This window comes from Sceloporus occidentalis, unplaced genomic scaffold (genome assembly GCF_023333645.1).
Source record: "Sceloporus occidentalis isolate IW3139 unplaced genomic scaffold, rSceOcc1.0.p SCAF_3, whole genome shotgun sequence".
Lineage (NCBI taxonomy): Eukaryota > Metazoa > Chordata > Lepidosauria > Squamata > Phrynosomatidae > Sceloporus > Sceloporus occidentalis.
Window position 1 is genome coordinate 131,847,402 of NW_028316983.1, and position 13,740 is coordinate 131,861,141.

General features: G+C 43.0%; 1 protein-coding gene across 1 annotated transcript in view; it reads left to right on the forward strand.

Annotated features, from left to right (window-relative positions):
* LOC149316816 (synapse differentiation-inducing gene protein 1-like) overlaps positions 1 to 13,200 on the forward strand; it is a 30,565-nt gene extending 17,365 nt beyond the window's left edge. Inside the window, exons 3-4 of the mRNA XM_089518762.1 lie at positions 4,342 to 4,479; positions 12,998 to 13,200. Of these exons, the coding sequence (XP_089374888.1) occupies positions 4,342 to 4,479; positions 12,998 to 13,156 (297 nt within the window). The 3' untranslated portion in view covers positions 13,157 to 13,200. The remainder of the gene's footprint in view (positions 1 to 4,341; positions 4,480 to 12,997) is intronic.
* Positions 13,201 to 13,740: the final 540 nt, after the last annotated feature.

Genomic DNA, 13,740 nt, shown 5'->3' on the forward strand with positions numbered 1-13,740 from the left:
CGCACTGTGATGTGTCCATGACACAAGCACGATGCCCAGAGGTGCAGATGCGGTGCCGCGCTTGCGTCTTGCATGCACACCACATATGGATGGTGCCACATAAAGATGGCACTGTCCATACATGTTAGGGTTCTGGAGCGTGCGGATGCTGCGCACTCCAGAACCCTAAAATTGGCCCCAGGCTGCCACAAACCGACGGTCTGTTCTGGGCCTAAATCAGCAATGAGCCTGGGTCCTTCTAGAATACAGATCAGAACTCTTGTTTGACATTCCATCCAAAATGTTGCTCCTTACCTTTTGCTTCATCTCTGTACTTATTAAGTTCCTGCTCAGTATAAAATGAGCTGGTTGCACTTAGGCCAGTCATTACTACTCAGCCTTCCACACCTCACTATGGTGTTGTGATGGCAAAAGGTATAATGTGTTGGGGCAGAGAACAAGTTAGAAGGACAATATAAGCAGGAATACAGATACATTTATCTGGGATCTGTTCAGAACATACATTTGGGATCTGTTCCTATTGAACTCCTACAAAATATTCCCCCTTGCAAACAGCAGGAGGATCCCATTTTGACTGAGTTGTCTCCAAAATGTTCTTCAGATGATTTATTTTCTGCCAGATCCTTTGTAGTCCATGGGTTGTAGAGCTAAAGTGTTGGTCGTCTTGGATCAGCCAAGATGAAATGTGCTCAGGTATCTGCTTTAGTCATTAAGGCAATGTTTTGGATGTGTCCCTTGTTCTTGACCTCATCTGCCCCAGGGGCTCTTGTAATTCATATACTGCTATGTCCCTGCAAAGTCAGGCAATATCTAAGGAAGCAACAGGAAAGGTCAGTCGTGTTATGAGAGTGTTTCCCTAATAAAACACAGAAATTAAGCAGAAATGGGAATTACATTCAGGTTTCTATCTAGAAACTCTAATGATTTAATAGTACAATCAGATCTGACATTTCTAAACTGTACAGCAATTGCATTTGCAAGGGACTCTGAATTTGCCTGCATTTTCCAACTAGCAGGGAAAAATGGATCAATTCAAAATAAGATTCAGCAGTGCTTGTTTAAAAGGGAACAAAGTTCTAGACATCCAGTCAGAGATCTTTAGCATTAAACTTGTTTGGGCCATGAGAAACTGTAAGAAGTTTTGTGTAAGCATTCACTATATCCTCCTAAATGTATTAAACATATAATATAATCTTAATATAGAAAGCTTAAGCAGTCTGCCAAAAGATGGGAATGTTTTGAAAATACAGGTGTATGAGTGAGGTGCAAGTATACTATGCATATTTGCTCCCTATTTCTGAACTTTTTGTCATTTTGCTCAGTTCTGTGATCAATTCCTGCATGGCCCTTGAGGTCTCTTCCAACTCTATGAATCTATTATCAAATAAGAACCCATAAATACAAAATTAGATGCAAAGGGAAAGAGATCTAACTGAGACATCCCCCTGGCATGCTAGTTTTCTAGTACAGAAAGTTTACTTTTATTCTGTTTTTACTTTTACTTTATATGCAAGAGTATCCCCTGCAGTCTGAATCCAGATAAATGTACCCTCTCAAGTACTGTTTGTGAGAAAATAGGCCAGATTCCCTGATTACCACTTATTTCCTATAGATTTCCATGAAAGCCACTGAAAACTGAGCCATGTGTTTTTCTGCCTGTTTTCCTTTTATTCCAAGAATAGAGGGAGAAGTAGGTGCTGTGCAAAATGCTACTTGGCTTGGCATTATGCAACACATGGTGCTACTCAGCTGTGGTTATGGTGCATGTAATCCACTTAGAGGCCAGTCAGCTTCAAGTAGGCAGCTGCATGAACATCGAGGACATGCAACTGAAGAATAGGAAGACCTTCACTCTGGGAAAGCCATGGACTACATACATTACAGCCCTGGATGGAACTTTTGCGGTTGTCTGCCCTTTCAGCCTATTCCAAGCCTAATCACACTGAATCAACATGCTGACTAGCCCCTGCCCTGCTCTCCTCCCTCAGAGTGTACAGAGTGAAGGCCAGCAACAGAGAAACCTTCACATGAAACACTGACCATACAAAGGCTCCTACCTACACTAGTGTGTTCAATGCTGTGTGCAAGCTAGTTAGTATGACCCCTCTTGTGTGTCAGTTCTCTATGCAAGGGGATCTTCAAGCCATTCCTGGTACATCTCAACTGGCATTTGTAGTGAAACAGGTCAATGGTCAAGGGGGAGCCCATGGAGGTCCACTAAAGGAGAAGGCATCTCACTTGCATTCCTGGAAGCAGGTAGCAGAAACCATTCAAAGTCCTATGTCAGCTGTCCTCAGATGCCACACCTAGCAGGCTGTAAAATGGGATCCTGGCCCATGCCATGCTCATTAAACATCAACAGTGACATGACAGCCTGTTTTAGGGGTTATCAACAATGCTAGGCTCAAGTTCACCTTATTATATATGGACAGATACGAGAGAGGAGAGGAATGAAATTATTACTATTGCTGACAGTAATGCTCTTTTTTCACTTTTCTCTACCCCCACCTCCTAATTTCTTTTAAAGAGCTACTGCTACAAGTAGTAGGGCTCCTTTTGGCAGCCACCATCTGGTAGCTGCCATTTTCATTTCCAAAAATGTCCATAATGATACTACAACCATGGCAGTCTGGAAAACAAAAAAAGAAGCTCGTAGCTGTCAAGGATGGCTGACCACCACAATTATATCTGTGAAGGCAGGATGGGTACTCTCCATTTCTTTCCCTGCCAAATGCTTCAGGGACTCACAAATCTCACCTTTTCCAAATTTCAGCCTGCAAGCTTCCAAGGGAGGATGATGATAATGCTTTGGTATAGAATGCCCAGTTTCTATCTCTCTCCTCTAGTAGGGCAAGCAAGCAAAGCAGGTATCTCCAAACAGTATCTGGGCAAGAAGTCAGACAGAAAGCTGGGGCAAAGAAAGTATAAAAACATGCCCAGTGGCTACATCTTTTCCCCCCTTTAATTTTTACTCTAGAAAAAGTGCAATGTCTCCAATGTCAATCTGGATTCTTGTGTGGTGATAAGGGGCTTTCACCCTTCTCCCAACAATAACCTCTCAAGGTTGGGGGGCACCATGTGTTGCAAAACAGTGATCCATTTACTTAATGGGCCACTATTTTGTAATGAAGAATGCAGGCAGTGGAGGCCTGATCCAGCTTGGTACTGTAGTATCGGTGGATAGGAACTGCTTCAAACCAAAGAAGTGCTCCTTTGGTTCCTGAACCTCTAAGGAGGCAGGGATGTCTAAGGCTTGACTAACTGGATACAACCTCTGGGACTTAGAATATCTTCCCTAGGTTTCAGATTGATCTTTTTGATGTTGATGAAAAGGCTGATGAAAAGCAGGATGACAGGAAAAATCATTCCCACAAGTCCCTAGGTTTATGTAGGACCTATGAGAGTTGACAGAAAAGGAGAAATAACAGTAATCTTAGAATTTAGACAAACCACAACTCTGACAGCTTTCTCCAGCCCATCTGTCCACCACATCAGAATAATAACACTGGCTTGCCTTACAAGATTGTTGTAAGGACAGTGTACACGAATCACTTTGCATAAACGAAACGTGATATATTGTTGCATGCATACTCTGTCCTTCTTTCAATGGTGGGAAGTAAAATGGTAGTATAGACAGATCTTGGGGATGGGAGAGAGTACTGGAGAATTAGAGTGCTAGGGGGTCTTTATTATTATGTTAAATGCAAAAGGGGAAAAACGTAGGCTCTTTTAAAAATGCAGCAGATCACCTCTCTGCTGACTGTATACCTTCCCTACAAACTCTTTCAGCTTCTACCTGGTAGAACTCCAGCATGGTACTTGTTTTGTTCTCTTAACCCCTTCCTCCCCACTCACCCCATCCCACCTCCACATGTCCTCTAGAACAGTATTAAAAGTGGTGGTTCATGGACTGGTGCCAGTCCCTGGTAAGTTTCCAGGAAATAAAGAAATAATTTTTGCCAGCAGACACAAATGTGATGTCAGTTCCTGGCACATTGGGGAGGATGCCTATCCTCGACATCAGATAGCTTGAGATGCACTGTTGTAGAGCACTTTTCTCAGTTCACTGCAGTCATTAGTATATTCAAGAAAGCATAGACAGTAATTAAGCTTGTTTTATGCACTCATTCACAGTGATCAAGCAAGTCAAACTCCCTTAGGTCTGTTTCTTTTAATATGTTTTCAGCAACTCGATTTACTTTTAGTAAGCTACTCTGTACAGAATTCTGAAGTTAGCTTCTTTAAAAAAAGAACCACTGTGGATCTTGGTGCAGGCAGAAAGGATCTGCGTCACTTAATAATAGGTATCCTCTTTATGTGTCCTCCCTCTTGCTGTTTCAGAGTGATTACTCAAGCGACACTGATAGTGAAGACCATTTCCTTATGATGCCACCCAGGGACCATCTTGGGCTTAGTGTGTTCTCCATGCTCTGCTGTTTCTGGCCACTGGGAATCGCTGCCTTCTACTTGTCACATGAGGTAATGTAAACTTTTGCTGTTGCATTTAGGAGCCTGCTATCCTATTTATGCTGTAGTGATAGCATGCGACAAAAACATTGAAAGACTGGATAAAGGCAATTAAACTGAGTCAGCTGCTTGACTCATGCGCTAGGATGAGCTTGTGTTTTCATCTCTGTTGTATTGTAACAGTGAAGCTATACAGCAACGGTTACCCTCTCTTGTTTGATACTCTGATCCTGTCCTGCTGATAATATCTATAAGATTTGTCTATTGCATGTACAAGGAGGTGCTGAAGTGTTCTCAGCCCAATCAAGAAGGGAATGACCTAGAGCCATAACATTTACATGCTATTCCACATATTCACCCCAAAGTTCAAAACACTTGGCAGATCATTTCTTAATGTTTTTTAACCCTTCCAAACAAAACAAAACAAAAACCCTGACGTCTGGTTACTGAAATACTGCTCTACTGTTGCTGTCACCTCTGAATCATTCAAAAATTTCCTTCCTTTCAAACTCATTTTAAGGTTTAGGAACATGGGCACTTGTCACTCAGCTTGCATCATACACTCATGGATTTCCTTTGGAGTTTTCTTCTGCAGAAACAGGAACTTCACGACTGCCTAGAGTTCAGCACTTGAAAACTCCACACTTTTAGCCTACACTTTTGCCTACACTTTTTAGGGTAGAACTCTTCAGTGTTATGCACCACTTACTCCAGCTTCAGTGCTCCCCCAAACCTGAAAAGAAGAGGGTTGGGACTGAAAGACTAGGGGGCTAATATGTAAGTTATACACAAGTTTGCAGAATGCAATTATTGCCTACATGATGCAGATGTTATGGTGGGCACTCAAATAATAACGATGCTTTTTGGTGCACAAATGAATTTGCAAGGGCCTTTTTTATTTCAAACTGAAAGGGTTTTTTTAAATTCCTAGGCTACATGAAACCTAGGAATTATGTATATGAAACAAAAATATATGAAGCAAAAAATTCGGATAGATTTTTATATGAAACCAAAAACAACATTGCATTGGATCTTTGGTAAAGATTTTCCCCATATTATTAAAATGGGATGAGAAGAAGTTATTTCCATTCGAAGTTTTAAATGCCTTAGGACTTTATCACACAGAGGAAATTTAAACATACATTTTCCCAGGACATTCACACGATCGCAGGAAAGATTTTCCCATGATGTTGCAATTAAAAAAGACTTACCCCGGAAGAACCAGGAATGTTCCAGCAACACAAATGAATTTGTGGGAATTCACTGGGAAATCCCGTGAATTATTTGTTGCTGGAGTATTCCTGGTTCTTCCTGGGATAAGTCTTCTTTAATCACGATGTGTGGGAAAATCTTTCCAGCGGTCACACAAATATCTTGGGAAAATGCTTTTTAAACCCCTGATCCCCCCCTCCCCGGTTTTTCCCTGTGTGATAAAGTCCTTAGTAACATTTATCTCTGTATGCTACCACTCTCTACCTGAGTCTAAGATTGCTGCCACTTCCTTCTCTTCTCCATTCCCATTGTATATAGACAATGAAAAGACCCTTAATTTGTATAATGAGCATTTCTATTGTTTTGGTACTCTAGAAATAAATGGAAGGGAGGAGAAAATAAATCAAATGTAATTTCTTGCCACTGTGGATTGCAATTTGTATTAAAGGGTGGTCTAAGTAATGGGTTTCTGTGCACAAAACTCCAGAAAAGATGACTGCATGTAGCACATGTGATCATTTACATGCCATTAGTTCCTCCTAACACCTGTCAGTTTTGCACAACATCATTGCAGAGAAAAATACAGAATACAGAAGAGGGAAGACATCCTGGCCCTAAGCCAGGATAGCACAGGGTGAGCCAGGATAGATTGGTGCCTGGGCTGGTGCCGGGATGGGCAGGTGTTTACATGCTTGCTCTTCCCCATGGCACAAACCTGCTCTGCTGTATTCCCCTTATCTTACACCTTTGTTGCTGCTAGTGAGACACCCCCCTCCCCCATTGCCTTGTCTGATGTGGAAATGGGGCACCTCGCTACGTGGTTGCAGCCAGTGCCCCACCAGACACAGGACCAGGGGGCTTCTTACTGGTAGCAATGGAGGAGTATGGTAAGGGTCTCAGTGGGCTGTCTGTTTTGCCGCGGTTTGTCACAGAGCTTCCATGAAACTCTGCAGCAAACAGTGCATCATTTTGACCCACATTAAGGCCCCCTTTCCCTGGGATTAGGTCAGATTCACCAGATCTGCATCCAGTCTGCCAGATCTGGGCCCGACCTGGTGCAGGTAGGCTTGCCATATCCCGCCTGGGGGCTGGACTTTCCCAGTTTGGGGCAGGGCCACACAGTCCCGCCCCAGTTTGGCCTTGGCCCCTCCCCCGGGACCTCCCCCCCCAGCAAGGCCCTGGAGGCAGCTCCAGCCCTCCCCATGGCTGTGTGCCACCCTCCCCGCCTCCCTGCCTGACTTAAGCCTAGAGAGCAGGTCTTAAAGACATCTGCCACTCAGAGCTATTGCCAGCCCACTTGGTATATATACCCTGCAAGAGGCATTACTTTCAGGTTACAGTGAGCAAAGAAAAAAAGGCCACCAATCGTTCCTGTTTCCCTGGGAGTCTAAATGCCTCCTCATCTTTTAAATGTCTACCACTCAGTATTCTTGTAATTCTTTATCACAGGGTCGTTTTTGAGGCCCTAAACACCTTTACTTGTAATATGCAAATTTCTCCCGAAGCTGACCAATGGGAAAGAAGCAATCAGCCCTCCACTTGGGTTGGTTTTCAAGGGCTTGGAAGGAAGAGATTTTGCATTGCAAGTTGCTAGTAAATAATAGAAGGCTTTGGGGTAGCAAAGGCTGCAGAAATAGTTTGACCCCCACCCCCTAAACATCCATGGCTCAGTGCTATGGGATTCTGGGAATTGTAGTTTCTTGTGGCACCAGAGCTCTTTTGACAAAAGGAGACTGAATGGAGGCGTTGCCTGGCTGGGGGCAGAGCCTCTTGCCAGCAGTGAGAAGGCTGCGATGATGAGGAAAAGCAGGGGCTCCTCTGGTGGTCCTGGCCACTTCCCTTGGCTCCCTCCCTCCCTCCTCCTCCTTCTCCTCCTCCTCTCAGAGCTCATTCACACTCCCTGGCTTTTCTCTCCCCCCCCCCCCTGCACTTTGAGACCCCTTTAACTGCCAAAGCTCAATGCTCTGGAATTCTGGGGTCTGTGAGGCATTTGGCCTTCTCTGTCAGAGAGCTCTGGTGCCACAATAAACTACAATTCCCAGGATTCCATAGCACTGAGCCCTGGCAGTCCAAGCAGTGTGTTTTGGACACAGAGATCCTCCAAATGAATCCAGTCCCTAGCTTTTATATCTCTCACACACACTGCAGGAATAATAACCCACTTTGAGACTGCTTTAACTCAGTGCTAGGGAATCCTGGGAATGCTAGTGTTTGGGAGACATTGAGACTTCTCTGTCAGTCATGGCTCTGAGGCCACAATAGACTACAATTCCCAGGATTCCCCAGCACTGAGCAGTCTCAAACTGGACCATTTCCTCAGTGTGGATGCACCTGGGGAGGAATTCTGGGCACTGCAGTTCAACTACGTTTGGAGGGTTATGGGACTCCCTGTCAGAGATAGCTCTGGGGCCACAGTGTACTACAATTCCCAGCATTCCCCAGCACTAACCCAGGACAGTTAAGTCACTCTCAAACTGGATTATTTCCTCAGTGTGGATGCAGCTTTGGTGAGGAACTCTGGGCATTTCAGTCCAGCATTGTTTTATTTCTGCAGTGTGTTTTGGACCAGAGACAAGGTGACCAGGCATCCTCCTCCTTTTCCAGGACATGTCCTCCATTTGGATCATGGCTAAGAAGCATGGATTTATAATTACATGGGTGTTTTTAGCTTTTATTTTTGGCCATGTCCTACATATTTTTGCTTGGGTGCCCTACATTTTGGGGTGAGGGCATTGGTCACCTTGGTCAGAGAGCTTTCCAGGGGTTTAACTGCCATTCTGCTGTGGTGCTGGAACAGACCACCATTCCCAGAATTCCATAGCATTCAGCCAAGACAGTTAATGTGGTCTCAAACCAGATTATTTCTCCAGTGTAGATGCAGCCCAAGCCTTTTGCCTCTCTTATGCCTGAGATTTCAAAGCCCAGCCTTGGCACCACAACAAACTACAAATCCCAGTATTCCATAGGATGGAGTGATGAGAGTGAAAGCAGTGTGGCAGCAGCCTAAGTGTGCTTAATGCAGTTCTTAACATGGTGCACCTCTTGCCTACAGAGTCTCACAAGACTTTATTGTTGAACAACTTGTACCCATTAACTCCATTTCATGTCTCCTTTATTTAGTGGGGAGGAATACAGACAAAACAAGTCAAAATGAAGGAAAACCAAAGTCTCTTGACCAAAGGGTTTGGTTGTGGAATAAGCCTCTGAAATATGCAAGAGGCAATGTTAAAATAAAGCCATGTTCAATGCCCAAATGTGCTGTTTGGAATGGGGAGAGGGGGATGGCCAGAAAGGGAAGTATATTTCTGCAATCTGTCTACGAATAATGTCAAAATGTCCTCCATTTTGATCATGCCTAAGAAACATGGATTTCTATGAACATTTCTAAAAAAGCCTCAAATTTTTTGCGTGTCCTCCATTTTTTAAAAAATGTGTCCTACATTTGAAAATGTTGTCCTGCATTTGTCCTACATTTGTCCCGGTTTGGAGGTCCTCACTTATGGCAACCCTAGGTGCAGGCTAATGACCTGTGTTGTCCAAACAGGATGGTGCAAGGCTGGGATAAACACAGACAGCCCCCCTGTGAAAATGGTTGAAGATCATTTTAATAGCAGGCTAGGCAATAAAGACATTTAAGAATGATCACTGCTGAAGGATCTAAGACCTTTACAAGGAAATCTGTGCTGTTATCTTTCATGCTGTCTGCCATTAAACATGCTGGTCTGCCTGTGCTGTTGCTGATAGGAAGTCCCCAACTTAGAATTCCGTTAGTGTATTGCATTTGCCATAGTGTTTATTTATTAATGCTCTTGGCCTGCTACTGAAAACATTTCAACCCAAAGAGGGTGTTAAATTGGCTCATCAGTCATCTTGATGCCAGCCACAGTCTGGCAATAGAATTATTTTTTTAAAGTAACATTCTGGAACTCAGAGTCATTGCAGAGGTGCATTCAGGACAGCAAAGAAGGATTGGTTGGAGAAGGGGTCTTACAACAGGGGCACATGAGTTCCAGTCTGTGGTGAAAGATTTTGTCATTAAGCATGGCAGAGTGACAGTGATCTACTCTAGAGGCCAGGGCTGGGCAGACATCATGCTTGCAGGATCAACTTTTTTACTAGACTTCCACATTCTGTCTGTCGACAGAGGCGCATGAGATCTAACACTGAAAAGTATAGAATGTGGTACCTCTGAGCACATTCTGAGCCTAGGTGTTCATTTTCAGTATGAGAGCTGAACCAATTGTACAGTTCTTTCACACAAAAACCCATTTGTGGCTATTTCATTTCATCAGCACAATTTAGGTGCGAAATGTCACGCTGCTGCTGCTGCTGCTACCGCCACCACAACCACCACTACTACTACTAAATAGTTGGAAGTCAGAAACCCTTGCCAATGTATTGAAAATCAGTGGGGATGTACCACTTGGTGTTCTTTCCATCCCTGATGGTATTTTTCTTGTGCAATCTCTATTCATTTCAGTGCACAGGAAAACTTCCCAACAGACAGATCTCTTTGTTTTTACTGTTGTGAGCCGCCCTGATCGAAGGAAGGGCGGCATACAAATAAAATTTATTATTATTATTATTATTAAAAAAGGACTACAACTCCCAGAATCTCCAGTCAGCAGGGCCACTGCCAAAAAACATTTGGAGCCTGTGCCAGTGAATTGTGCCCCTTGTCAGTTACTGGGAAATTGACTCCTATTTGGAATTTCCATTCAGACTCCAACATGTTTTGGGGGTAGTCTGGGTTGCATTTACTAGAGTTAGTGTTGTTTCTTCAAGGACAGAAGTGGGGACAAGTGACCATCTGGATGCTGTTGAACCACAGTTCCCACTGAACGTAGGCAGATGCCAAACTGCAGAATTAATGCAGTTTGACATCGCTATAACTGTCATGGCTCCACCTATGGCATCCCGGGATTTGTAGTTTCTTGAATGTTCCAGAGCTCTGTGACAGAGAATGGTAAATATTTTAAAACTACAAACCCCACAATTCCATAGCATTGAGCCATGGCAATCAAAGTGGTATCAAACTGTATTAATTCTGCAATAGATGCAGCCTCAGTCAGGAGGGATTTGGCAGCACCTCCAAGAGTAATAGAAATATTTCAATATAACCTGTCATGGACTCCAGATGCACAAATTTGCATCTTACTCGTAACATATGTGCATCAGCTTTATCTCATGGACTGGAGCTCATGAAAATTTATACTGCAATATACAAGTCTCAACGGTGCTGCTAGATCCGTCCTCCTCATTCCCTTTGCTTCTTATGCTGAAACAGAGTAACATGGTTGTCTCCTCGAAAATTACTTGTAATTTTAAAAGTTTTTAAAAATTAAAAGTTAAAAATGTTATTGGTTGGTTTTCATACAGTGAACAATTCTAATATGATACCCTTACAAATATCAACTAAAGAATCACTAAAAAGCCCTGGTGGGGGCGCAGTAGTTAAAAGCCAGTACTGCAGCCACAAAGTTGTGAGTTTGATCTCAGAGGGCTCCAGCTTGACTCAGCCTTCCATCCTTTCATAGGTTGGTAAAATGAATACCCAGCTTGTTGGGGGCAATTGGCTTATAGATTGTAAAATGCTTAGATAGTGTGAAGTCAAAGGCTTTCATGGCCAGCATCCATAGTTTTTTGTGGGTTCTTTGGGCTATGTGGCCATGTTCTAGATGAGTTTATTCCTGACGTTTTGTTGGCATCTGTGGCTGGCATCTTCAGAGAATGTTGACCTGTAAAAGAATGGGTATATATATACTGTGTGACCCTGTGTAAGGAGGAGTGATTCCCATGTTAATCTGTGTATTGTTCTGTTGTTGCTGGCAGGGCCTCCAGGTGGGAGGATATGCAAAGGGGGAATTAGCATCTGCTTAATTGGTGATTGGTTTCCCAGCAGACAATGATCACCAATTAAGAGATGCTAATTCCCCCTTTGCATATCCTCCCACCTGGAGGCCCTGCTAACAACAACAAAACAATACACAGATTAACATGGGAATCACTCCTCCTTACACAGGTCACACAGTATATATATATACCCGCTCTTTTCCAGGTCAAGATTCTCTGAAGATGCCAGCCACAGATGCCAACAAAACGTCAGGAATAAACTCTTCTAGAACATGGCCACATAGCCAGAAAAACCCACAAAAAACTATGCTTAGATAGTGCTGAATTCAGTGGTATAGAAATGTAAATGATATGCTACTGCTAAAAAGAGAAAGAAAAAGAGCTATGGTACATGCCCTGGTTTTTAAATGGTGTGTGACCATTTCTGCATTTAAACATTCTTTATGCACATAGTTTTTCATCACAACGCCTATATAAAAGTTATATTTTCCAGAGAGGATGCAGAATTACAACTGCCAACCAATCATTGATATACTCTGCTACAAAACTGCTGTTTAGAACAAATGTATGTCTATTTTACAGGGCTCAAATATGTTTCTTTTTAAACTTGAATTGTTAATTTTTGAAAAACATTTGTCCAAAATGCAACTGACAAATAAAAATGAAAACTTATCAACAACCACATAAAAAGAAACAGAACTATTTGGCCAACCTAAGGCCCAGGACAGACCACCCCAAAATGGCAGCCTGCCAGTGGCCTATTTCCCTATGGAGGGAAACCACAGCCGTCAAACCACGTGGATTCCCTCCGGAGTAAAAAAGACTGATGTTTCCGGGGTTTTTTTAAGGTGCCGGAGTGCCGTTGAGAGTGTGCCACTAGCGCACTTGCAACGTAAGCAATGTTGGCACCGTGCAGACGCTGCGCTGTACTTATATCACAATGGTGGCACCCGTGTACACGGGACGCTACCATTAGTACGCCGTCACTCTGTACTAGGGTTAGGGACCGTGCGGTTGGTGCATGGTCCCTATCCCTAGTATCGCCGCCGCCACGCCCCTTTCGGCCCATCTGTCTTGGGCCTAAGATTCATATATGACAATGATATCATTGTCCTTTATGTTTTTAAAGTGTCTAAATTATTTGACACTTAAGATTCAGGATTGCAGCTGAAAACAATCTATTTGCATGTTGCAGAAACGGATATCAGATGATAAAGATAGTAAAATCATAGGTTAATTCCCAAGAAACTCTTATCTGGTGTGTACGTTACCATCTTATGACAAGATTTAATAATACAATTACTGATCTTCATAGCATCCAGCTATTTCTACCTTGGCAGCAGATAAAATTACAACAATAGAACCTTAACTCTTATATTTGTATCAATGTTTCTTAATGGTTCAAAAAGTCTCCCTTGAAAAGTTGAAGAGTTCACTAAAGATAGCCTTTTCTTCCCCTCTGCAGACAAATAAAGCCATTGCTAAAGGAGACTTCCATCACGCAAGCTCCAGTTCACGGCGGGCCCTCTTCTTGGCTGTGCTATCCATCACAATTGGAACAGGCATTTATGTAGGGGTTGCTGTGGCACTTATAGCATACCTGTCCAAAAATAACCACTTATGAGACTGGAAGAGTTGGACTGCTACAGAAAGCTACAAGAGACCATGACATTTTGCTGCAAGAGTATTCAGCCTGAATTCTGAAAAAGAATGTTCTAGGTTTTTTCAGATCTTCCAGTTTAATGTGAATGTTGGCAATACTGTCATTGCAAGAAGCCAAGAAATATTGGTTCTTTTTCAAGATCAAGAGATATCTTCAGGCCTTGTTTCTTTGCAGATTGCTGCTGGTCTGAGCAGAACAAAACCAAACAGAAACTCTGTTAGGTTGAATGTAGGTTCTTCTTGTCAAAAGACAACAGAGTTATGAATGCACAGAACACAAGTCTGATGCCCACGCCATCAATCCCTCTCTTCATGTTGGATTATTAAGAGCCACAAACAGATGACTCAGTGCATATGCTTAACTATGTCTCCCATATGAAACAGCTGTAAAGTGGATGAAACATGGAGCACAGAGGCCTTATGAGGGTGAGCAGCAGTGGCCAAACTATGAGGCAAAGAACAGTAGAGTTGCATGAGATGGTAGATTTGGTGTGTCATTGAGGGCAGAAGAGTGGGAGAAAGAGGTATTTCATTCATGCAGCAAAA